The 24295-nt window shown below is 36.6% G+C and overlaps 1 protein-coding gene across 1 annotated transcript; it reads right to left on the reverse strand.

Annotated features, from left to right (window-relative positions):
* Positions 1 to 3640: 3640 nt before the first annotated feature.
* Positions 3641 to 23751, reverse strand: zc3h7a (zinc finger CCCH-type containing 7A). The gene is made up of 23 exons (XM_051105676.1): positions 23604 to 23751; positions 21513 to 21618; positions 21165 to 21204; positions 20881 to 21078; positions 20193 to 20351; positions 20032 to 20112; positions 19821 to 19874; positions 19687 to 19726; positions 18237 to 18544; positions 17903 to 18146; positions 16458 to 16489; positions 16195 to 16366; positions 15917 to 16075; positions 15636 to 15841; positions 15248 to 15348; positions 14098 to 14279; positions 13949 to 14019; positions 11953 to 12089; positions 11583 to 11688; positions 11351 to 11459; positions 7806 to 7942; positions 4622 to 4785; positions 3641 to 4534 (listed from the first exon to the last, which is right to left on the reverse strand). The coding sequence occupies exons 2-23, from the start codon at positions 21578 to 21580 to the stop codon at positions 4345 to 4347; spliced, it is 2958 nt and encodes a 985-aa protein (XP_050961633.1). The 5' UTR covers positions 21581 to 21618; positions 23604 to 23751; the 3' UTR covers positions 3641 to 4344.
* Between the last annotated feature and the right edge of the window lie 544 nt (positions 23752 to 24295).

Raw genomic sequence — 24295 nt, forward strand, 5'->3', positions numbered from 1 at the left:
GATAGATAGATTATGCTCAGCCATTCATTTTAATACTTCATTTGTTCTAACTATTTTTGAATTTTTCGGATCATCAGTAATTAAATATTATAATTTATAGTAATTAAATATTATTAAATAAATATTATAATATAATTAAATATAATTGGTAAATATAGCTGCAAGCAGCGATGACGGGCCCTCGCCGCCAGCGCATCCGCAACCCTGGTGCCATCAGAAGAACGGTGCCCAGCGGGCACATGCATTAACAGTAACCCTGTACCAGTTTGTATTGAAGGGTTACAGCAATGAAAGGGTTAAAATCAAAATGCTTTTAAGTCATTCTGAAACAATGAGACTGAAATGGGATTAGAGTTAAAAAGATTCCTTATCCTATGAGGTCATCTTGTGTTCATCCTTGGTATTACAGTCTTTATCTGCCAGTTTAGAAATGTGATTTTTTAAATATTTTTGCGGTCTCTGAAAACATGATAAACATATTTCCTAAGAATGACTTGTTTTTCATATGTAAAAAGTTGTGAAGAGTTAGGATAATGCACTTTAAATGCACTCTGTCTTCTCTGTCTCTCTCTCTCTCACACACACACACACAGCCACCCAACTACCCCCAGTCACACTTACACACACACATACACAGACTTAAGCCCATCCCCCCGAGACAGAGTTAGAGTGAGAGAGTTAGAGTGAGATCAGATGTTTAATAGTTTTTTAATTTTCTATTTTTTGTAGACTATTTTATATCGATGGAATTAAGCATTTATTTTTCAGAATGGCTAGTTCTGTGTATGTAAAAAGTTTTGAAGTGTTTGGATGCTGCATTTTAAAGATTATGGATATGTTTTTTTAACTGCTACTTTAATAAATCACCATAAATCAACTGTTCAAGATATCCCAAATCCGCTCACAATTTAACATCCTCAGTATGTTGGCATCATGTTGACAAAGTTTGGTGTGACCTGCTTATTCCTGCTTGGAGGAGTATGAATTTATTTATAGCCTGATTTTTCCAGAAATCCACATTCAAATCAAAATAGCAGACTTCCTGTTGGTCGCAGCTAATGGGTGTAAATTAGAAAGTTGTCCAGCTTGATGAGACCAATATACATGCTGAGTTTGGTGTCTGTAGCTAAAACTAACCCCCCCCCACTTTTGACAAAAGGTGGCGCTATAGAGCGCCTCCTCCATGCCCATTTATGACCTTTTGCCAGTGTGTTGAGTTTCATGAAAATCTAAGCTTATTAAGTGCCCCAAAAACACAGGAAACAAATGTTAAAGTTTGACACGTTGCCATGACAACAGCATTTAATGTATCAACAACCCCTTTACAGATTCTCATCGGCCGTGTTTTGACATTATTCTGATGAAGTTTGAAGCAAATCGGGTAAAAATAACCATGTGATGTCAAAGCATTTTTAAAAGAGACACACTTCCTGCTGCCAGTTGGTGGCGCTATAACTTTGACTCCTAATAGTCACATCTATGTGATCGGCATCATACAACAAACAAACCGCTGAAGTTTCATCCGAATCAGACAATGTGTGCAATAGTTATTAGCCATTTCCTGTTTCTCATTTCTCGCCATAATTTCAAAGCCTCGCCACGGCCAAACTGTTCGAGATATCAAAAATCCCCTCACAATTTTTCATCCCCAATGTCTTGAGATCAGGTTGACCGAGTTTAGTGGCAATTGGGTAAAAAACCTAGGACTAGTATATCAAATTACAGAGCATGTGTTTTTGACAAAACCCAGAATAACCAACTTCCTGTTGGGATTAGCTAATGACATAGAGTGCGAAAGTTGTTCAACTTGATGAGTTCTATATGTGTACCGAGTTTCATATGTGTATGTGCAAGTATGTGTGCTATATGACCCTCCAAATTCCAGGGGGCGCTGTAGAGTCCCCTTGCCACGCCCATGTACCAGTCTCTGCCCGGCCCTAATGGCCGCAGATTCCAAGGTGTGTGCCAATTTTTAAGAGTTTTTGAGTATGTTAAGGGCCCCAAAACCCCCCAAAACCTTGAAGAAAAATAATTAAAAAAAAAGAATAATCTCGCCCTTTCAGGGCTTGGGCCCTAAATATGGTCATAGACACTGAGATTTACTTCAGATTTCACCAAGCTGATTACTCAATAAACACTCCCACAGATCACATTGTCATGCCATTTTATATCTTATTTTAACTTAACAAAGTGGTTATATTTAAGTGTGTGAGTTGTTTACTTACCTTTTAATTTAGTCTTCCCATTAACGCCATATTGCTCATTCAGGCTGATTCGCAAACGCGCACGAACACAAGAGGCGGGATTTATCTCATGAACCATTCACAGCCAATCATAACCAATCCAATTATAGACCCTTTTCCTTACCAATTTACGAACTTATTGTGCTTTTTAAAAACATTTTAATATGTTTAACATCAGATTGTAAACTCGGAAAATATGCTAATTTGACTAGAAACACTGGAGACCGGAAATGCAAAGCATTCTTCCATTTAAGAGTCAGACGTGACTTCGTATCGCGATGGAGGCATTGCCTCCTCTCACCTTATTTTCCCCCATTCATTCTCAGTTACCCCAAACTTACCACGCTTTAGGGCAGGGATAAGCAACTTAGTCCTGGAGGGCCGCTGTCCTGCAGAGTTTAGCTCCAACCAGGGTTGCCAGGTTTTCACAACAAAACCCGCCCAATTGCTACTCAAAACTAGACCAGTCGCGATTCGAGGGGTGTCCCCGTTAAATACACTTTTTTTGTCGGGCTACCCCTGGTACATTTGTATTTCAGGGGCTAAATATGACGTTTTTGGGGTCACTTAAACCCGCGGATATCAAAACAACCCGCGGCAACACTGTTAAAAGTAGCCCAATTCCGCGGGAAAACCGCGGACTTGGCAACACTGGCTCCAACCCCAATCAAACACCTGAACAAGCTAATCAAGGTCTTCAAGATCACTAGAAACAGAAAATTTCCTCATATGGGGAGATGAGAGGGTCTGTATTAATTACTATTTGAGAAAGTGTAATAGTAAACTTGCATCACGTGCGCCTGCCAAACACATTGCAGCCTTGACATCGCTGCATTTCAGTTCAGAGTTGTGCCAAAGCATAGGAATGAATTGGAAGTGCCCTAAGCTGAATCCCACCTGTCGCAAAAAGTCAGTGACTTCTTTTATAAAACCGCATTTTTCGCTGTTAACTAAAAATAGTTAAATCCAAAAGTATTTTTTAGTGTAAAACAGGTTGAAAATTAGCCAATACGCAGTCTTTTCATTAAATGATAAGGTGTTTCTGATAAAAAGCCGTTTATTCAGGGTTAGAGAAGCCTCTCCTCCATTGACATCATTTTAAAGAAAACTACTAAAGGTTGTAGGCTTGCCTTTTATTGGCTTTGCTAGAAGCAGCATTTTTCTCATCCAATATTTTGAGTAGACACTGCTCCTCAGAAGAAAAGCCCCTGATTTTTTTTTTTTACCTCAGGATTCTTTAATGAATATAAAGTTCAAAAGAACAATATTTACTGTAATTTTAAAGTTTGATTAACTTATCACATCCTAGCTGAATATAAGTATTCATTTATTTAAAAAAAAAAAAAAAAAAAAAAAAAATTCAAATGAATTGAAATAATTATTACAGGGAACGCACAGCAGATCCAACCCATGATGCGTTTATTCATATACAGAGGTGCAGCTGGCAGGTTATCGCTTATTCAGTGTCTCCCCCTAGTGGATAAAATACGTCTTGACATAATTCGCATACAGCATGGCAACTCCTCGTTTTACATTTTCATCAATCCACTGTTGCAGTATTATATCTCTCAGTGTTTAGCTTTCAGGAACTGCGGACACTGAACACAAGAAGACTTTATTGTGTTTATGTCGGTCCATAAATAATACCAACAGGCATTAACACAGCAACAACACAACATAGTAAATTGGTGCAGATGTAGAATAACAGATTCAGGACCCAACATTCCAAAACAAAACGCAGTTAAGAAAAAAAAAAACGAAAAGGCGGGAATTTGATGCTGGAATCTCAGATGCCATACACATACTGCACTTCTGCTTTGGGTTTTAAGAGCAAAATCCAGTTCCTGAAAGGTGATCCGCTGTGTGCTATTTAATAAAAGAAACATAAAAGGCGATGGTGCGTATTTTAACCGGTGATAAAAGCAACAAAGCCGTGATTACTCTGAACACAAGGCCAGCTCTGTGCTTTCCGTGAAAACCCAGAAGGAGGACGCCCTCTTTCTCCGGAAGAGCCACACCGCGCTCGCCCGATTCAATACTGAACTCAAGACATCATAGTTCCAGAACACCCTGCATTAACAGATTCAGATTAATTAAAACATTACTTAATATCTTTAAGCAGAAAACTATATTTGCCAAAGTCATTATCGTTTGGTGCTATCAAGTGATCTTTTCTGGCTTTGGCAAGTTTCATCAAAAGGAATTCTCTTCGGTCCTTCCATTCCTTCAGCTCCTCATCTCCATGTGCCAGCTTACAAAGCTCCTCCTCCGTGCAGGTGCCCTTGAGAAACCTTGAAGGAATCAAAACCAATCCGTTAGCGACGGCTGTTAACTGTTAATGCGATATGAGTGGCGTTACACATTAGCGTTAGACTCACCGTTCGCAAACTTTGAAGGTTCCTGTGGGGAAGCGATACTGCCAGCAGTTCTGATCGTCCTCAGAGTTGAACACTCGCTCTTTGTGCTTCTCGGAGGTGATATGCTGCTGCCACTGCTTATCGCTGTTGCAGTTCTTCCCACACAACCAGCAATGGTTGCCAGTCTGATGAAACAGCATTCAGAGGTTATGAGGAATACATTCATGAAAATTTATTTATGTGAGAATGTGAGAACGTGTACAATGTGCAGTGAAAAATGAACACGTATCGAAGACTGACAGAATAGAAGATATAGTTGCAGTCATTATTTTTGTTTTCTTTGTGCACAAAAAGTATTTGTGTAGTTTCATAAATTTACGGTTGAACCACTGATGTCACATGGACTATTTTAGCGATGTCCTTACTACCTTTCTGTGCCTTGAATGTGGTAGTACCTTTGTGGTATTACCGTTTGTGTTCTGAAGATGAACTGAAGTTGTTAATTAATATTACTCTTCAAAATATTAAATTACTTGAAGGACTTTCCCATGTGAAACTTGAAGAGTTTAGAATTACATGTTATCTCACTGCAATGTGCTGTTTCCTTGGTTTGAGAACAGCAGCCAACATGTTAAAGCATACATTTACTGTTTTGACAGCTAAGGTCACAAAGGTCACAAGGACCTTTCATCTACATGATCAATTTACAATTAAACCATTTACTTTATTTTGCATTTTTAAACATTTAAAAATAATGAAGAATATTGTCTAAAAACCTCTAGCTGAGAAAAGTACTTCATATCTGTATGTTTGGGGAAAGCTGCTGATTAGACCTTGGGTTTGAACAACTCAGCCTTGAAGTTAAAGCATATTCTCTATGTGTGTGTGTGTTAGTATCTGTCTGTGCAAGACTGGTCTCTAGAGAGATTCGTAACAGGAGTCAGGATGGAATACACATATGGACATCTACCGTCACCCTGATGCCTCTGGGGCAGTTATGTGTCTTGGGAGTGACACGTTGCATGTGAACTCTAATTGATTGCCCTTGGAGATAATGTAATTAATTCCTGTAGGTTTCTTGAGGAGCAAATCAGCATATTAGAATGAATTAACTGAAGACTGGTGTAATGATGCTGAAAATTCAGCTTTGAATCACAGGAATAAATTATATTTTAAAATGTATTCACATAAAAACAAAGTTATTACAAATTGAAAAAATTCTCACAATATTACACAATATTTTTGTATTTTTGATCAAATAAATGCAGCCTTGGTAAGCATTAGAGACGTCTTTCAAAAACATTTTAAAAATCCTATTGATCCCGAACTTTGGTTATATATTTTAAATTAACTAATAATTTTTTTTTTTTTCCATAGTATTTTTGTTCTGAGAGTTGTGCGCGATGTTGCACTTTTTTTTTTTTTTTTCCCACAAGATTGTCCCACACACACAGATCAGCTGTGCAAGACTCAACTGGTGCGATGTTAATGTCAATACATTACTCTTTATCAATCGTCACTTACAACAAATGTAATAAAATCAGAATCATTCTCGCCGAAATTACTCAAAACGCACTACACAATTTCTTATAGAATTTATGAAATTTACATTTTGGTTTACATTTTTACTTTCCCAGGAAGTAAATCAGAGGCTGTCCAAATATCCGACGTTATGGCAATTTCGCACCGACTGGAAGCAATTACCACACTTAGAACATTTAATGACTTTTAATGCTAATTAAGGCCTTAATTTTCGTAAAAATCAATTTAATGATTTTTAATGCTGATATGCTGTTAACTTTATGTATATCTGTTAAGATTTTAACAAATCAGAATTCTTTTTACCCAAGTGATGACGTCATTAGTGACCTCTGTTAGACAGGGTTCGTACAGATACTGTAAAATTGAAATTCCAACGACTCGAAACTCACCAATCACTACATCCTTTTTAAAATGGTTACAAGTAATGACTAAATTTAAAAGTGACATTGGCTCTTTTAATTTTATCAGTTTTTTTACTAGTGTATTGCTTGAAATGAATGATCAAAGTCACAAGTTTCAATAAGTCGGTGCGGTTCCAGCGTAAGTGACTCACTCAATTGATTCAGCTAATTTGTTCCTCTTTTCACATTTTCAGCCATGTTTACACAACACTGTCAGTAATACTTCTCGCTTAGCTCGCCAGTTTTATGCTTTATTCCATTTCTTTTTTTTACTAGTTTTAGTAACCTAAATATAAGAAAAAAAGTTTTTTTTTTTTTTTAATTGCGTGAATTTTGTGTGAAAAGATATTAAAGATATATAAAATATTAAACACCTATTTTATAAATACTTTGTCTTTTAATAATCCAAGCACTTTTCAAGCACCTCTGCTGTACTCAGAGTGTACGCAGAGCGGCCTACGAACCCCTCGCTAGTTGAAGCTGACTTCTGCTGATGAAACTGCAAACTATTTTTATCAGCTGATTGCATCTCTGACTTCTGGTCTTCGTTCATCATTTCTGTTCCTTGGGTTTTAACTGTAAATTCCCCTACAGAACGAAGGTCTTATGGGTTTGGAACGACATGAGGGTGAGAAATTCATGACAGAATTTTCATTTTTGTATGAACTAACCTTTTAACAAAAAATTATTATAAAGCACTAACAATCCATATACAAACCCCCTTTGGTTTTTCAGAGTCACTATGCTGTATTTTACTTGTAAAGTCCTATTTGGGTGAAGGATTTTCTCATGAATATTAATTGCATTAAGTGACATTTGCCCAGTAGGCCAAACTCACTGCTTGAAATACAGATGTTGAGTGTGTGCTAATCAGTTGACAAACTAACATGGTTCATGAATATTTATTATGTTTCGACAGTTCTCCCAATAAGGTTACAAAGCAAAATTGGAATGACACAATTAGTATTCGCTCACTATATTCTCTACCTTATTAATTTGAAATACAAGACGTGTTTAGTGTTTAAACAGCTAGAGGCGGGACTGGAACACACTGCAGATGTCGAAAGAACTATTTTTGATTTGAAACGCCAAATTGTAGTCCAGTTGTAGCCCTGGGCATGTATGCCATCCCTGCCAGTCAGCATTTTGTAATTTCCCTGACTACATGTACAGGACACTCTGAGATAGACCAAGGTTGTGTCAGAGAAAGACAAGCGTGATGATGATGTGTGGAAATATAAATGCTGCTCAAGTTTCCATACCAGTTCTTCAGCATAGTCCGTGGGCATGTGAATCTGTTTGCCATTCTCTCGGGTAGCGCTGTTGCTGCTGGTCTCCTCGCTGCAGCCCGGCTTCTGAGACTGCATCCACATTTCATACAGCTGCTCCACGTCTGCAACTACGTACACACAAACACAAATATAAGGGTACATGATAAATCAGTCACAATATTAGTATCTGTCAGCACTGGGACCAGTTGTTTAAAAAGCTTAATCTGGATCAGAATGATCTGGATTTGGAAATCCTGTGTTTTGCCATCCAAGATCTTACTTTCTGACAGTTTTTAAAGCCAAATTGGATGGGATCACAATCCAGAAACACACTTTTTCTAGATTACTAGTGCTCTACATGGTGATGGAAAAAATATGAGGGAGTGGGAGGAAAAAAGAAAAAAGAAAAAGTGTCGATGTTTTGCATTCTCTCAGGAATATTTTGCATTGCACTGCATTCACACAGAAAACTTTCCATTTGCTCACAAATAACACAAATAACTACTTTTGACTGGTTTGACTGATTGTGCCAACATAGTTTACGAACAGTCAACAGCCAAGCACATCTCTTTTTAATGTACTACAGGCTACTGAAAGGCTTAAGAGGTAGTGTAATGTGTATATTATATGCTAGTTTCATTTAAAGGCGCATGCTATGAGTGACAAGCAGACAGCCAATAAGTTGTGATGTCTGAGTACACAAACACATGCAGAAATGAGTAACACGCCTACCTGCAATGAGGAGATTGGGAATTAAAAAAGGGAGTATTGCATTTAAAATAAAAATTTGCAGTCAAACTTTAGGTGTGCGTCAGGGAGACTTATCAGTCGTGCATGAGATGCAGTGATGATGATGTAAGTGTCGTTCAGCATTTCAATATTACTTGATAGCCTATCCAATAGTACCCATGAGATGGCACTGCGTTTTCATTCAAAACAGAAATATAGAAGCTCAATGCAGAGAAAATATTGGTTAGGTTAAAACCAAAACCAAGCCATTCACACAGAACACATATTCGGCACATTTCTGAGACAAACAACTGTGAGTGTTGTACTCGCATCTCGCACAAGAGATCCATAGAAAGCCAGGTCTCAAGAATTGGTGGGCGTTTTTATTTCATTCCACTGAGTCTCATGTGTTTTTAAATGCAATCTGTATGATCTGCACTTTGGCTCTTTGTATTAGGCCACACATAACACTTGGCGCTGCTTTGTTCATAACCGATTATGCAATTTACGAAATTATACTTAATCTATAAACGGTAGTTTAGACATTGGGCTTTTTTTTTTTTTTTAAATAGACAGTCGTTATTTAATTGTATTGAATAAACTATTTAATGCAGGTGCATCATTTTGCTTATTGCACCCTCCTGTGACTTCAGGAGACAAGCCAAAAGGTATCTCATTACTTATTTAATCTGCATTTAAAACAAAGGAGGTCTTAGTTAAAATTGTATTTTGTGTTTGACTGTTAAAACTAAAATTATTTGTTGTTTGTCTAAACAAATTGGGCAAATTAAAAATACAATGGTTAAATAGAAACCTTTTCTCTACTGCTCTTTGTTTATAAAGGGTCATAAATGTCAATTATTGATACCAAATAATATGAAACATTATATCAATCAATTTTTTGGCTATATCATCCAGCCCTATTTCAGAATAATTCTTTTTTTGAACAACCCTTTTTCAAGAATTGATCCAATCTGATAGCTGAAATTACTACTGAAGTATTTTAAGAACATAATATTTAGGGGTGCTCTGATCAGGATTTGAGGCTGATCACGTATCCCCAATCACAGAAAGCAGTATCTGCCGATCCAATCACCAATACTGATCTTTTTAAAGCTTTCTTATCATCATGTATAATTATTTACAGCGATACTCTAATCAGAACTTTTAGACACTTATTCAGGGCCTCGTCTAACATCTCACCTAAATGTTTGATCATGCAGTGCATTTTTTTTTGGAATTGTGCAATTATTGCACAATAGCTTACACAGAGCACAAGCTTGATTTCCACAAATGCATTCATCCATTATTTTGATTTCATATCCAAACATAGTTATTGAAATTCTTTTTTCTTTTACACAGTACAGTAATCTTTCAGACGGGTTTAAAAGCAATAAATATAAGCAACACATTACGAAATGTTTTTACTTTTGCATTTACTTCTAGATTTATACATTAAACTGCTCAAGCAAGTGGCTAAACATTTAAACTACTTACAATACTACTACAATAAATTAAAAACGTACTATAGACAGAAACAGTCAGTTCTACTGCCTTTTTGTTTGCATTTATTACAAGAAATCCTGCTGATAATAAAGAACTTTGTTTTCCTACCTCCATGAGTGCCATCTATTATTGCCTTGTTTATCTAAATGTGCTCTTTTTCTTTAAAACCTAGGCAAAAACTCATGTGTATGCAAGTAACAATTCCTGTGTCATCTGTGCAGCTCGCTTATCAGACGCAATATCGTGATTGGAAGCTATTTGCGCAATTTTGAGAGAGAAAAAGAGAGAGCGCACGGTCGTTCACATGCACTGTTTGTGAAATGAGGGCTCACATAAGGTTTTCAAATTACTTATTTAATGAAGGAATAGGAATTGTACCTCACCTTCAGCATTATAATTGTTTTACCCACGCCGAACAAAGACTGAGATGGTGTGCCAAACCTCACACGACAGACGCGTTATCAGTTTTAGTTCGGTTTATGGGATCAGCCTTTTTAGAGACCGCCGATCAAACGTCCCAAAGAGATTATCGCTAGATAGTGATTGGTAGCCAATCAATCAGAGCGCCCTTACTAATATCTAGAAAAGTAGGTGTCCATGAAAATCCTTGAACTAAACTAGAATTAAAATGGGCGAAACGATCTGTACTGTATAAACCGCTGTATATAAAGGCAACCAAAAGTCACAGTAAAGACATTCACAATTTCTTTTTCAAATAAATGCTGAACTCATGGTTTCCGCAAACATATTAAGCAGCACAACTGTTTTCAAGAGTCATAATAAATGTTTCTTGAGCAGAAAACCAGCATATCTGAATGATTTCTGAAGGATCATGTGACACAGAAGACTGGATGATGCTGGAAATTCAGCTTTGCCATCACAGGAATAAAGTTTAAAATAAAATAATGATTAAAATAGAAAATGGAAATTGTAATAATCCACAGTATTACAATTTTTACTGTATTTTTGATATTGACTTTTTTCATAAACATAAAATCTTACCGACCACAAGCTTGAACAGTAGTGTTTGTATAAGCTTTTGGTTAATATTGACTGATGTCAGCAGAACAGGAAATTTGTTTACGAGGAAGAGCGAGTTAGATTATTTTGATTAAACATTAATTTAAACATAGTACATAATATTACCGCTCACAGCACTGATTGTCTTCATCCGAAAATAAATTACCTATAAATCCTAAACTAGAGCAAACCTTGAACAACAATTTTGTAAATCAAACTGAACAGAATAAACATATTGTCCCTAAATAATTGGCATGCACTCAAACGCATAGTGAACTTACTATTGTTATCTTTCATGAAGGTCCACAGATCTCTCTCCTCTGTGCTGTGAGCAAAGGTGCAGTTTCCAATGTACTGACACTTTTTGCCAGATGCCACATGCATACAAATCTGCAAACATCCAGGAATGACAATTATTCAAGAGACAGTGACAATATTTACAAATGATCAATTTCTACTGATATAGAAAAAAAGGCCAATTTTTAAAGCATGAAATAAAAATATTACACTTACTTCAAACTGAGCAGGAACAGGCTTTTTGGTTGGGAGAGGTCGAACCGTTGTCCACTTTTTCCGTTCAACAGACATAACCAGAACCACCCGTCTCTCTTTAGACCAACTGGTCAACAGAAAGTGACAAATTATGAGATGTTATCAGAAGATTAAATTTATATTTGCTGTTTCACCCAAACATTCTGTCATAATTTATTCCATGAAACAAGGGAGCATTTTTGAAAAACAAACTAGCCATTTTTACCTATAAAATATAAGGGGATTCATATTCTTCTATTCACTTTCATAATCATTTCTCCTTTAGTGTTCCACGAAAGAAGGTTGTGTGGGTTTGATACAAAATTAGTGGATACATATGAGCTGGACTCACGGATGCCGGGCCTTTGCACTGCAGTACTTCTTGTTTTTGTCTGGCTCGCTGACTTGGCCGTTCCTCCAACACTGAGCACATACAAACAGCATCCTTAGGTTAGCTGGTCCAAATCTACGCAGGGCCGGTGGGAGCTCCTATGGGATTGAACGTCATAAGACCAGTTTTAGAAATGATCCTTTCCATTAAGGGGCAATATTTGACCTTCTAAAATAGACTTCCAGGGGCATTTTTTTTTACATTTGTGAGAGCATTATTTTATATAATCACCATATTATTATAATAATCCCCACACTATGTTGTCTTCAGTGTCAAATACTTACATTTAATTACTTTAATCAATATTTTAAACTGTTGTCAATAACAATGGACTGTGTAAAACTGTATCTAAATTATACAAGTAAAAAACAGGAGCTGATGTGCTTCAATATTATGACAAAAATCAATACTGTAGATTATTGTTCTTCATATTGTAATAATGATTGTTAATACCGATACAGAATATTGTCTGCATTTTGGGCACGTCACATTACTTCACAGACAAACATGTCAGTACATGACGTTAGTCTAGTCTAGCGGAAGTTATACAAAAACCCCACTTACAAGCACTGAAGCTATGAAATTAATAGGGCTGTGCCCTAATAGTCGACAGAAAAAGGCTTGGTCATCCAAAAATTGTATTAGCTGCAGAAAAAAAAAAAATCCACAGGAAGTGGAGGTCTATGTTGTAATACAGTACACCAGGCAGGACATGCAAGTGCTCTCCTATCACTCATCAACCTCAAATATAGCTTGTAGCAGCAACTTTACATGGCTGTTAACATAGAAAAATATGCGCTATTCAAGTGTCTGTGTGGAGTGTGGAAGAATAGTGGTGCGTTCACTGCATGACAGGTGGAGGCGGTGGTGCGCTCACTTGCACTTAAAATACTCCGTCATTTTTGGTCATGCAGATAAAAGTACCCTCCTTCGAATCTGTACAGTCTCTATGTTTATTTGTGTGCACTCACAATGAAACGTTGCACTTTTGTAAAATAAAACAAACAGGATGTGCTTTCTGCCATCTCAGTCTCTGTGAACTTGAGTGCAAAACTTCGAAACTTAGTATGCTTGCCTTACAGACAGGAAAAATGTATCTATAGAGCATGAAATGTCTACTTTCAAATAAACCAATTCAAATAGAAAAATATAGACTATGTCATCTGTATAAAACATGCATACATGCGCATCACTACTGCGGAGATAATGAGTCAGTGTCACAGACTTCATCTCTTAAGCTGATAAAAAGCACTAGTTTATCAATAAATTATTAAAACTTTAATGCAGTCTCCTTGCTGTTTTTCCCCAAACATTCGTAATTATTATATTTGCAGATGCACTGTAGCAAACATTTTTTTGCATGCGCTTGAGCGCTTATTAGGCTATATAGGCAATTAAAGGCTCATTATTATGATTTATATGGTTTATTAATAAACGTGCGGCTAATAGTCGACCAATGCTTAAAATGAATGATCAGAAAAATCTTTAGTCGAGGACAGCCCTAGAAATTAATCTTTCATTTACATCATATCTGTACTCGGTTTATGATGAAGGAACTTCATGCACGTATGCACTCAACGCAGCTCCGGCATTCACAGCGCTGCCTAATCTAAGACCTTCTGATTGGCAAATGCGTTCCGAAGTTAATCAGAAATGCGTCTGATTGGTTATAAGACTTAACGCTGCACAAATCAGTGCAACAAAGCAATGTGATGCAGTGTGAGTGAATTTAGATGTAATTTTGCAAATTGACCCTTTACATTTATTTTTACATTTTATTTTAATCATAACAGCAGTTGTACACTTAATTGTGCAGGGGCATTTTTCCTTAATCAGAATTTTGTCCATTTATAGGGGTGGTATTTTTGCCACAAGCCCTCGTTAATTTCTGACCCTGCATAAGACTCCTCTCATAGGAATACTATACTATCGATCAGTACTCATGCATAAATTCTACCTGGGCATGAACAGCAGCATCCATATTCCAATATTTCTGTGACTCCTGGACAATACCTTCATGTGTGATACCTGAAAGAAACCAATACAGTTAGTGTTTCCTCTCAGGCTTTGTGTCGGATAATTCATGAGTCCCGAGCGACAGCTCACCTCGTTCACTCTGCATCATCCATACTTTGAGCTCGATGAGGCTGTGGGCGTAAAAGCAGGAATCCTCTCGCTGACAGCCATACCGCACCTCATGCCTACACAGGTCCATCTGGCAAAGAGGGACGTAAGGACGGATTTTGGAGTACCTCACCGTTTTGTCCCTTAAATAGTGTACAAGGCACCTGAGAAATAAAAAGTGTGTTAATTATACATGACTAAAAAAAAAAAAAAAAAACCCACACACTACCTAGGGCCAGGCAATATAGATTATAAAATCTGAGAATCTAATCACTATAGCTCTCTAGAAGGATTTATACACAAATATTTGACCCAGTAAAAACTCCAAACTGCATCTGATTGTACACGTCTAGAAAATCACCTACACCTAACACTTTTTTTTTTCCTCAAATAAAGAAATGCTTTTAAAAGCTTTATTCTTAATGGCACATTACCATTTTATTACATACCAATATATTGTAATATTGGTAACCATTTACAATAAGGTTCCTTAGTTAACATTAGTTAACTGCATTAACATAAACTAAGAATGACCAATATTCTACACCATTTACTAATCTTAGTTAATGTGAATTTCAGCATTTACTAATGCATTATAAAAAAAACAAGTTTGTTAACATTAGTTAATGCACTGTGAACTAACATGAATTAACAATGAACGACTATATTTTTAACTAAGATTAACAGATTAATAAAGTGTATTAAATGCATTGTCCATAGTTTGTTCATGTTAGTTAATACATAAACTAATGTTAACAAATGACACATTGTAAAATGTTACCGTAATATTTAAAACTACATTTATTTTTATGAATACTTTATATTTTTAATACCATATTATTAATACTACCTAACAGAGCAGATCTGTATGTAGTGCTAATGTACTGATTCACTAAAAGAGTTTGCCTAAATGAATTTTAGTCTTAAGACTCTCATACAAGTCATGACAAGGTGTGGCTGTGAAGATGACCTACTGACACAGTTTCGAAATTTAATGGTCAAATAAAAAGGCACTGAATATATCGCCCAGCCCTGATCTGGTCAGATGTAGTCATTAATTCAGACCAACGGCATTCACTGCAAAGCATGAATCTGCACATCTGGACATGTCTTCACAAGAAGAGATGCTTACTTCTTATCCTCAAACACATGCTTTGTCACTGGGTGAGAGCACAGATTGGGGTTGTCCTTATTGGTTTTGCTGATTATTCGGGGTTTGTGATCAAAGCACACCTACAGATCAAGTCACACATGTTAGGTATTCGTACAGCTTCTTTACACTGTAAACCAACACAAATTTCAGCAATGATGTAAGACAAACAGCTAAACTAAAAATCCATTCTTTGAAAACCGGTCATTCCAGTTCAATGACGAAATGAGAAGGCGTGTTACACACACATACAGTCAGCTGCTTAAAAGAAAGAAGTGCTAACTCATAAACGTGATTTATTTTGACCTCCAGGTGTATAATGGATTAGTTATTCATTCCAGCTATTAATTCAAACAATGGCACACTTTACCCCACAGAGGAACATAAAAATCCCATGGTGCTCCTGTAAGATTTTGGCCACAGTCAAATTGATCGTAGGTTTAGATCCATAGGGATCACACAGATTTTCCCTGCAGATGAAGCCTTTGCGTTCTAGTGTCCACACATCAATTTCTTCTTGGCAATAAGCAAAGGTACAATGGCCAAGATACCGGCATTCTTGTCCAATGGCCACATCTATAAAGCAGAGCATTTTAGTAAACAATCTGTGAAACCATTAAACAAAGCCATAAAGGAGATCACTGCAATTACCTTTGCAAATATAATAAGGCCCCATGTACTGGTTTTTAGTGGGTCTCGGGCGAATAAGCTTCCATGTTGGAAGTTCAGAATGTTTTGTTCTTCCCAAAAGCAAATCTTTTTTGCATTTGTGGTCCTCTGGATGGTAAGTGTAATCCAGCACCCCAGGTCCTGTAAGAACAATCAGGTGACAAATATGCTTATGCAAAACCTCAATGTTTTCATGTGCGCTTAAAAGGTCATACGCTAAAAACGCTGCTTAGCAACACTCCCGCATGACTGCTGCTTACCGGTTTTAATGTAGCATGAGGAGCAGGCCTGTTTAAATTCATGGGTATCAGCAAGTGGGTTCTTGGCAAGGTCTAACTGCGGTGGATAATCCTGCGCAAAGGTCCCATCGGATGTGCTGAAACCCATGCCGATGGGTGGAATGGTTGGCACTGACATGTCGCTGTTACTCAGCTGAAAGAGCAAATAACTGAGATTAAGCAAAGAGCACAGTTCAGGAATGTTCAGGGAAATGTTTACCATATTGATGCGAATTAACTCTTACCGGCATAAAATGATGCTGGCTAAAAGGTTTATCTGGTCCGTAACAAAAACAAAAGGGAAATCAGAAATGAGCAAAGAACAAAAAAATAAATAAAAATAGTGGCAGGAGGGTCCAAAGTTAATATTTGTCAAGAGCCAAATGGGACTAAATTTAAAAAGCACTGCATATACACAGCACTACGTAGCACTAAGATCTTTCTGTCCCTGCATGGACAGCAATGCAACTGACACGTTCAAGGCCCAGAAAGGTAGTAAGGACACTGGTAAAATAGTCCACGTGACATCAGTGGTTTAACCGTAATGTTATGAAGCAGGGCTGTAGATGGAGACCAAACGGTCACATTTGCGATCATTTAAGAATGTGCAAATTAAAATTTTATGTTGTCGCATTTGAGCGAGTGCATGTTCTTAGTGTTGGTCACAAAAGAACAACCAGTGGGAAGAATGAGTCTATGAGTCTAGAGCCCTATGAAACTATGAGAATACTTTTTGTGTACAAAGAAAACTAAATATTTTCCGTGCCTGACACGGAAGAGCGTCACAAAATTTCAAATGAACAACCGATGACACAAGGAACAGTTTTAACAATGTCCTTACTTCCTTTCTGGGCGTTGAACGTGGTAGTTGTGTTGCGGTCCATGCAGGGTCAGAAAGCTCTCAGATTTCATCAAAATATCTTAATTTGTTCTGAAGATGAACAAAGGTTTTATGGGTTTGAAACGACATGAGGGTGAGTAATTAATGACAGGATTTTCATTTTTGGCTGAACTTTGCCTATAAAGTTTCAGTAAATGACAATGACTCATGCCATTTATTACAAATATACCAGGAAATGCGCTCAATAACGTCACATTGCTCAGTAACACATGTATTGCTGGTAAGTTATTGAAATTCACTCAGCATTTTTTTTTAGGTGAGACAAACAGCTAATTTTGGACCCTGGTTGCAAGTTAGTTGAGACGGCTAAAGCCCAATGTACAATTTTTTACTGTATTAATACGATGACTTGGGGTACAGCCTTTCTAACATATACACCATTTAACATATACAACACATACACCATAACATGCACAGAAACACTCGACACGTATGCACTAAATTTGTCTTTGTCCAGTGTCTGCACATTTCTTCTCCAGAAATTATAAGCACTAAAAATGTGTTTGTACTATTTTATACTAGATTTCAACACATGGTCCTATTGTTGTTGCGTCTCCAGTAGTTTGTTATTGTTTTGTCTCCTCAATTTCTTTTTTCTATTCAATAACAGAAGACAGGGCCAGTGTTGCCATAAAACTACTGCAAAATATTTGGCTGCACTTGTACTATGCTAAGGCTGAATACTGCATCACATACATCATGTACTGTATGCAAACCCTAGCGTATTTATTAAATCTGAATAAAACTTTGCCATTAAAATACAAGCCATAGCCATAATGAGCAACATACCTGTCGGAGAATCTGAAATTGACAAACTATCCAATGAATCCAGAGGTGATGAAAAAGTATCCAGACCAAGAGCAAATGATGAAATTGGCTTGTGATACAGTTCAGGCAAATTTACTGTGCACTGTGGAGCCATACTCATAAACGGATGGCTGAGGTGGGAAGGCATGAGCAAAGAACTCTGTATCGAACTGCTGACTGCAATACTGGTTGGTAAAGGAATAGGTCCGTCCACTGTGGGAATATCCTGAGTGGGAAAAAAAAGAGAGACAAATATTACCATGATGTCTTGTATGGACTAAAACATAAGCAAAAATGTGGTCCTCCTTAAGCTTACCATAGACGACTCAGGAGGACTTGCTCTGTCCAACAGCTCATCCAGATCATCCCCGATTATATCTGTATCATAGTCCAAGCGGGTGTCTGGTACCGCGTAAGAGTCACTGGGCCTGGTTCCATTAACCAGAGGCATATGTATGGGCATGGTAATAGGGTCTGGATTATGCATCTCAGCTGGGACGACTGGTGGTGAGATGACACTGACAAGAAGCGTAGACTCTACTTCTTCCTTCTCACTTACTGCAGAACACGACGGCATGCTGACTGGTACCGGGCCACCCATAACCTGCATAGACTCGTCCAATTCTGTGGAGACAAGGAGGCATTAATGAGCCGATTTATTTTCTCTTATGCTCAGCAAGGCTGCATTTATGTGATTAAATACACCGAAAAAGAAAAAGCTATACTGTTAGATATTATAGCAATTTAAAATAACTTTTAATTGAAAATTTGTTTTTAATTAATTTTATTCCTGTGATGGTAAAGATGAATTTTCAGCAGTCAATTGTCATATGACCCTTCAGAAATCAGTTGTGTCACTTAATATTTTAAATACATTATAATATTTATACAACTTTAATATTACTTTCAGGACTTTGATAAATTGAATTGAAAACCAGTCTTTGAAATAAAAATCTTAGAAAAATAGAAATAGTTTGTACACTATTTTACTATCACTTTTGATCAATTTACTGTACACTACCAGTCAAAAGTTTTTGAACAGTATGATTTTTAATGTTTTTTTAAAGTAATGACCAAGCCTGCATATATTTGACCCAAAGTACAGTAAATATGAAATATTTTTACTATTTAAACTAATTGTTTTCTATTTGAATATATTTTAAAATGTAATTTATTCCTGTGATCAAACTAAATGTATCATCATTACTCTAGTCTTCAGTCTAACATGATCGTTCAGAAATCATTCTAATATGCTGATTTGCATTTTTCATTATTATTATCAATATTTAATACTTATCAGGATTTTTTGATGAATAGAAAGACCCGAAGATCAGCATTTATCTGAAATAAAAAGCTTTACTATATTAAAATAGAACACAGTTATTTTAAATAGTAAAAACATTTCAAAACTTTACTGTTTTTGCTGTACTTTGGATCAAATAAATGCAGGTTTGGTGAGCAGAATGATTTTTTAAAACATTAAAAAAAAATCTTACTGTTTTGACTGGTAGTGTATGCTTGCTGAATAAATATTTTAACTTCTTAAAATAAATTAATAAAATAAAATATAATTTAATAATATTAATAATAATAATAATAATAATAATAATAATAATAATAATAATTATAATAATTATATATATATATATATATATATATAAAAAATATACCAATATTATACAAATATTATAAAAATATAAATCTTACTGCACCCAAACTTTTGAACAGTAGTAAACATTACTCACAGTAGGTATACACTAACTTACCCATTTCAATATCCTCCACAGAGGCAGAGCTTTGAGAATGCTGTAAGGAAATAAAGCAGCTCAGTAGGTTTGCTGAAATTAGTCTTTATTTTAAACACACACACACCCACAAACACACCCACCCAGCATCTTACCTTATCATTTGCTGCTCCTGGTAGATTTGTACCAGGCAAAACATTTAAGGCAGGCTGATTTCAGAAAAGAAAAGAAAGACTGGTCAGAGATGATTACAGATTATGAGCTTTATTTTCCCTGGCACAATTATAACCAATTATTCTAATTAATTATTTTTTCCATAATTATCTAGAACGTAGACACACCCCTTTTTCATTTTTTTTTCTTTACCTTGCTTCTGACATAAGCCTTACGGATTTTTAATCCCAACATTTTGGCAAGCTCCTGTGTCATTTCAATCACGTGAGTATCCTGCAAGGCAAATGAAACATGAAGAACACGCAATAATGTAAAAAAGGCTTGATTAAAACCTCAGAGTAAAGTGCTCTGACCTGAGGCACTGCCATGGAGCATTTAGCAACCGCCTCATAAGCCTCTTGATGTCTTCCCATTTCTTTTAGACACCGAGCTTTCCGGTAAAGTGCTCTGTAGTTGCCCTCATTGAGATGAAGAGCTTTTTCAGAGTCCTCCAGGGCTTGATCGTGCAGTCCCTGCATCAATAACCACAAACAAATTACAGTGAATTAAAAAACCAACTGGGACAATTAACTTTGCAGCATAAGCAGTCATCAAACACTGCATGGAGGAAAAAAATAAATAAAAAATAATCACTGCTTGCATGTACATTTCCATTCAAAAGTTTGGAGCCTCTTATGCTCAGCAAGACTGTATTTATCAAACTGAGCAAATGTACAGCACTAATTGTGATAATTACTTAAATGATCAGTTTACTTTTTTAAAGTGCAATTTATTCCTGGGTTCGCAAAGCTGAATTTTCAGCATCATTACTCCAGTCTTCAGTGTCACACGATGCTTCAGAAATCCGACTAACATGACGATTCACTGCTCAAGAAACATTTTTTACTCAATGTTAAAAACTGCTTAATATTTTTGTGAAAAGTCTGATACACTTTTATAGGATTTGAACAACATTACAAATGTCTTTGCTGTCATTTTTGATCAATTTGACGCAACGCTGCTGAAGAAAACATGCATATCCATATGCAAGCATATTCTTACAATGTTCAAGTAGGACGCAGCACGGTTCGCATGAAGCTTCTCTCTCAGGTCTTGAGATATCATGATGTCCTCCGATTCTGCATACTCTGCTATGTTTAAGGCCTCTGTGTGTAATTCAACAGATCGCGCCCATTCGCCTTCAAGGAACACATCGTTTCCCTCACCAAACAGATTCCTCACCAAACTCCGGATGAACACCTAGAGAAACGAATCGATGCATAATATAAACATCTAACCCACAACTGCAATCAGTGCTGGACTGATTGCGAATGGAAACCACATACCTCATACTGCTCTTGACTGCCAGGAAAAGGTAGGGTAGACCTACGATTAAGCAGAAGATTAGAAAAAACATTTGCAACCATTAAAACACAGGTGCAAAGAACATGAGCAATGACAGATTTGCCTGAGAAACTTGTCATGAATTACTGAGGTTTGGTGGCATGAAGCCGTGTGCGATTTGCATTCCAGAAAGTGTTTGAACTGCAACCAAATTCTTTTCACAGGACAGAAATAAAGCATGGATGAAGTCAGGCTGAAACTATTTCTCTCTTTTTCCCTCTATAACACAAACTGAAGCTACTTTAGTTGTCTTTTGATGACCAAAACTTGGTGCTCACAGGTTTACTTACTGAATGAACTGCAAGCCCTTCTGAATGTCCTGCCACCGGCTGCTTCGGTCTTGGCCCGTGGCTGACATCTTCCCATATGTGTGTAGGACTTGCCTGTGGTCAACACCTATGATTTATATAAATATATACAGAAATCAGAAAGATATATTGATTGAACAAAGATTTCCCCAAGTATCACAAATTGACAAGTGTCTTACAGCAAAGTTACAGTGGGATGCTTGACTTTTATTGGTTCTTCAGAACAGTTTGTTCCAAAGAATTGAACAATGAAGTAAAATCGTGATACATGTGTGACCCTGGACCACAAAACCAGTCATAAATAGTATGGGTATATTTGTAGCATTCTGCAGAATGGCCCATCTGTCAAAATTATAGGTTATTAGGTAAAGATCACATTCCATGAAGATATTTTGTAAATTTCCTACCGTAGATGCATCAAAACTTAATTTTTGATTAGTAATATGCATTGCTAAGAATTTAATTCTGACAAATTTAAAGGTGATTTTCTCAATATTTTGATTTTTTTTGCACTCTCAGATTCCAGATTTTCAAATAGCTGTATCTCAGCCAAATATTGCCCTTTCACAACTAACAAAACAACATAGGAACGCTTATTTATTCAGCTTTCAGGTGATGCAATTTCTAACAAACCCTTATGACTGGTTCTGTGCTCCAGGGTCACATATGCTCAAATACACATTAATTTTACTGTTTTTTTATTTTTTTTTTTTATCTTTTGTTAGTTTCAAGCAACAATAATTCAGTTTTGACACACCTAAGTAACCTAAAAACTAAATACGTGACCCTCGACTACAAAACCAGTCTTAAGTCGCTGGGGTATATTTGTAGCAATAGCCAAAAATACATTGTATGGGTCGAAATTGTCGATTTTTCTTTTATGCCAAAAATCATTAGGATATTAAGTAAAGATCATGTTCCATGAAGGTACAGTATTTTGTAAATTTCCTACTGCAAATATATCAAAACTTATTTTCTGATTACTAATATGCATTGGACAACTTTAAAGACAATTTTCTCCTTTTGTTTTTTTTTTTTTTTTTTTTTTTTTTTTGGCTTCCTCAGATTCTATTTTTTCAAATAGTTGCATCTCAGCCAAACATTGTCCTAACCTAATAAACCATGCATCAATGGAAAGCTTTCAGCTTTTCAGCTTTCAGATGATGTATAATTCTCAACTTCAAAGAAACTGACCCTTATGACTGGTTCAGTGGTCCAGTGGTCCAGGGTCACATATGCTCAAACACACATACATTTCACTGTTTATTTTTATCTATTGTTAGTTTCTTGCAACAACAATTAAGCTTCGATACACCTAAGTAGCTTAAAAACGAAATATAATGCATTTATAATGCAAAGGCTAAACTAGTTCACATATCTGTATTGTTGATCTCACTATCAACTCATCCATCGGTTCTCGGCCTGTTACAAGCCTGACAGATACAATGCGACAAACCGTTCAGATCGGTGTGGATTCATTCAAATCATCCGGCTCAAAAGAACGATTCACTCCTAAATAGGACACCGCTACATTAGATTTCTGACTATACGCCGCAAAACCTGTGAGGAATGCAGTATAAAACAACAAACTTCCTTAACTTTAGTCCCCTTGTGGGCAGGCAAGAGAAATTAATCGAAAAGCGGTGTCTCATATCGGTTGAAACTTCTCGTATAGCTCATAAAGAAAGCCGCGTTTTAAAGCATTCGCAATAACTTTGTCTCAGACTGACGTATGTTCCAACGCGCATTCGACGTCTAGATAGGCAGCCCGCTTTTTATTGAAACACATCCATTGTATAACCAAATGTTTTCATAAACTGATCATTCCAGTGGGTATTTTTACCATAAGACTGGTATCGGGACTCCTATTTATTCGTGAAACCAGGAACACGTAGGTGTTGTGCGCCAGCCAAATGGTTGGTCAAGCAAACTCTTCTGTGAACAGTCGCTAGGTAAACTAGCATGATAGCATTTTTACCGCGCACCTCTGCCCACTCACCCAGCAGGCAGCGGCCACCCGAGCATACATACGAGAAAAAATATAGACATACTACCCTGAACATAAACACTCACCTTTAGTTGATCAACGTTCCACGGGAAAGAGAGTCATCCATACAATCACTAATGTTTTCATGTGTTCGTCAATCCTGTCTCTCTTCTTTGGGCAACGTGATCTTTGTGACGTCTTGTTCACTTTTTCGGTTAGTCGCTGAAGGTGGTTATAGCGCCCCCTTTTAGACGTACTCGAAAACAGCTGCGTTCATTTTCAAATTAATGGCATGCAAACTAGCAAATCACTTATAGAAATATAAATTTGGATATGGGCCATTCTTCAGAATTGGTGCAAACTGCTGCCCCACCATAAACAAACACGTTTTAAAAGCATTTAAGTATTCAAATCTGAGATGTTTACTAAGATCCTTTTGAAAACCACAATAACATTTAACATATCAGTAAGCTTAGTATATAAAATCATCATTTTATTGGGTATTTTAGTCCATTGGCTGAGATTTTAACTACAGCCCTAGATTTATGATCAGGAAATATTCCTGTCTCACTCTCTCATAGCTAAGGTGTAAGTAGATACCATCATTTTGAGGTAAATGTTTTCAGAAGTATGAACAATCAGTGTGTAACTTTAAAGAATGTCTCTACCAAACATCATTTATTCCATAACATTTAGGTTTTACATGTGTACAACTGTTCTGAAGTGTGCTAGCTAACTATGTGCTGATTAGCATCTTTGAGCTAGCTTCAAAAGTATG

Source organism: Labeo rohita, chromosome 3 (assembly GCF_022985175.1).
Source record: "Labeo rohita strain BAU-BD-2019 chromosome 3, IGBB_LRoh.1.0, whole genome shotgun sequence".
Classification (NCBI taxonomy): Eukaryota; Metazoa; Chordata; class Actinopteri; order Cypriniformes; family Cyprinidae; genus Labeo; species Labeo rohita.

What these genes read in the sequence shown, in the direction of transcription:
- zc3h7a (XM_051105676.1), bottom strand. Translation starts at nt 21,580, where the DNA reads ATGTCAGCCACGGGCCAAGACCGAAGCAGCCGGTGGCAGGACATTCAG. An exon ending in GCTCCATGGCAGTGCCTCAG is followed by an intron (nt 20,113 to 20,192) that starts GTCAGAGCACTT and finishes TTTGCCTTGCAG; the next exon opens with GATACTCACGTGATTGAAAT. An exon ending in ATGCTGCTGTTCATGCCCAG is followed by an intron (nt 12,090 to 13,948) that starts GTAGAATTTATG and finishes TCAATCCCATAG; the next exon opens with GAGCTCCCACCGGCCCTGCG.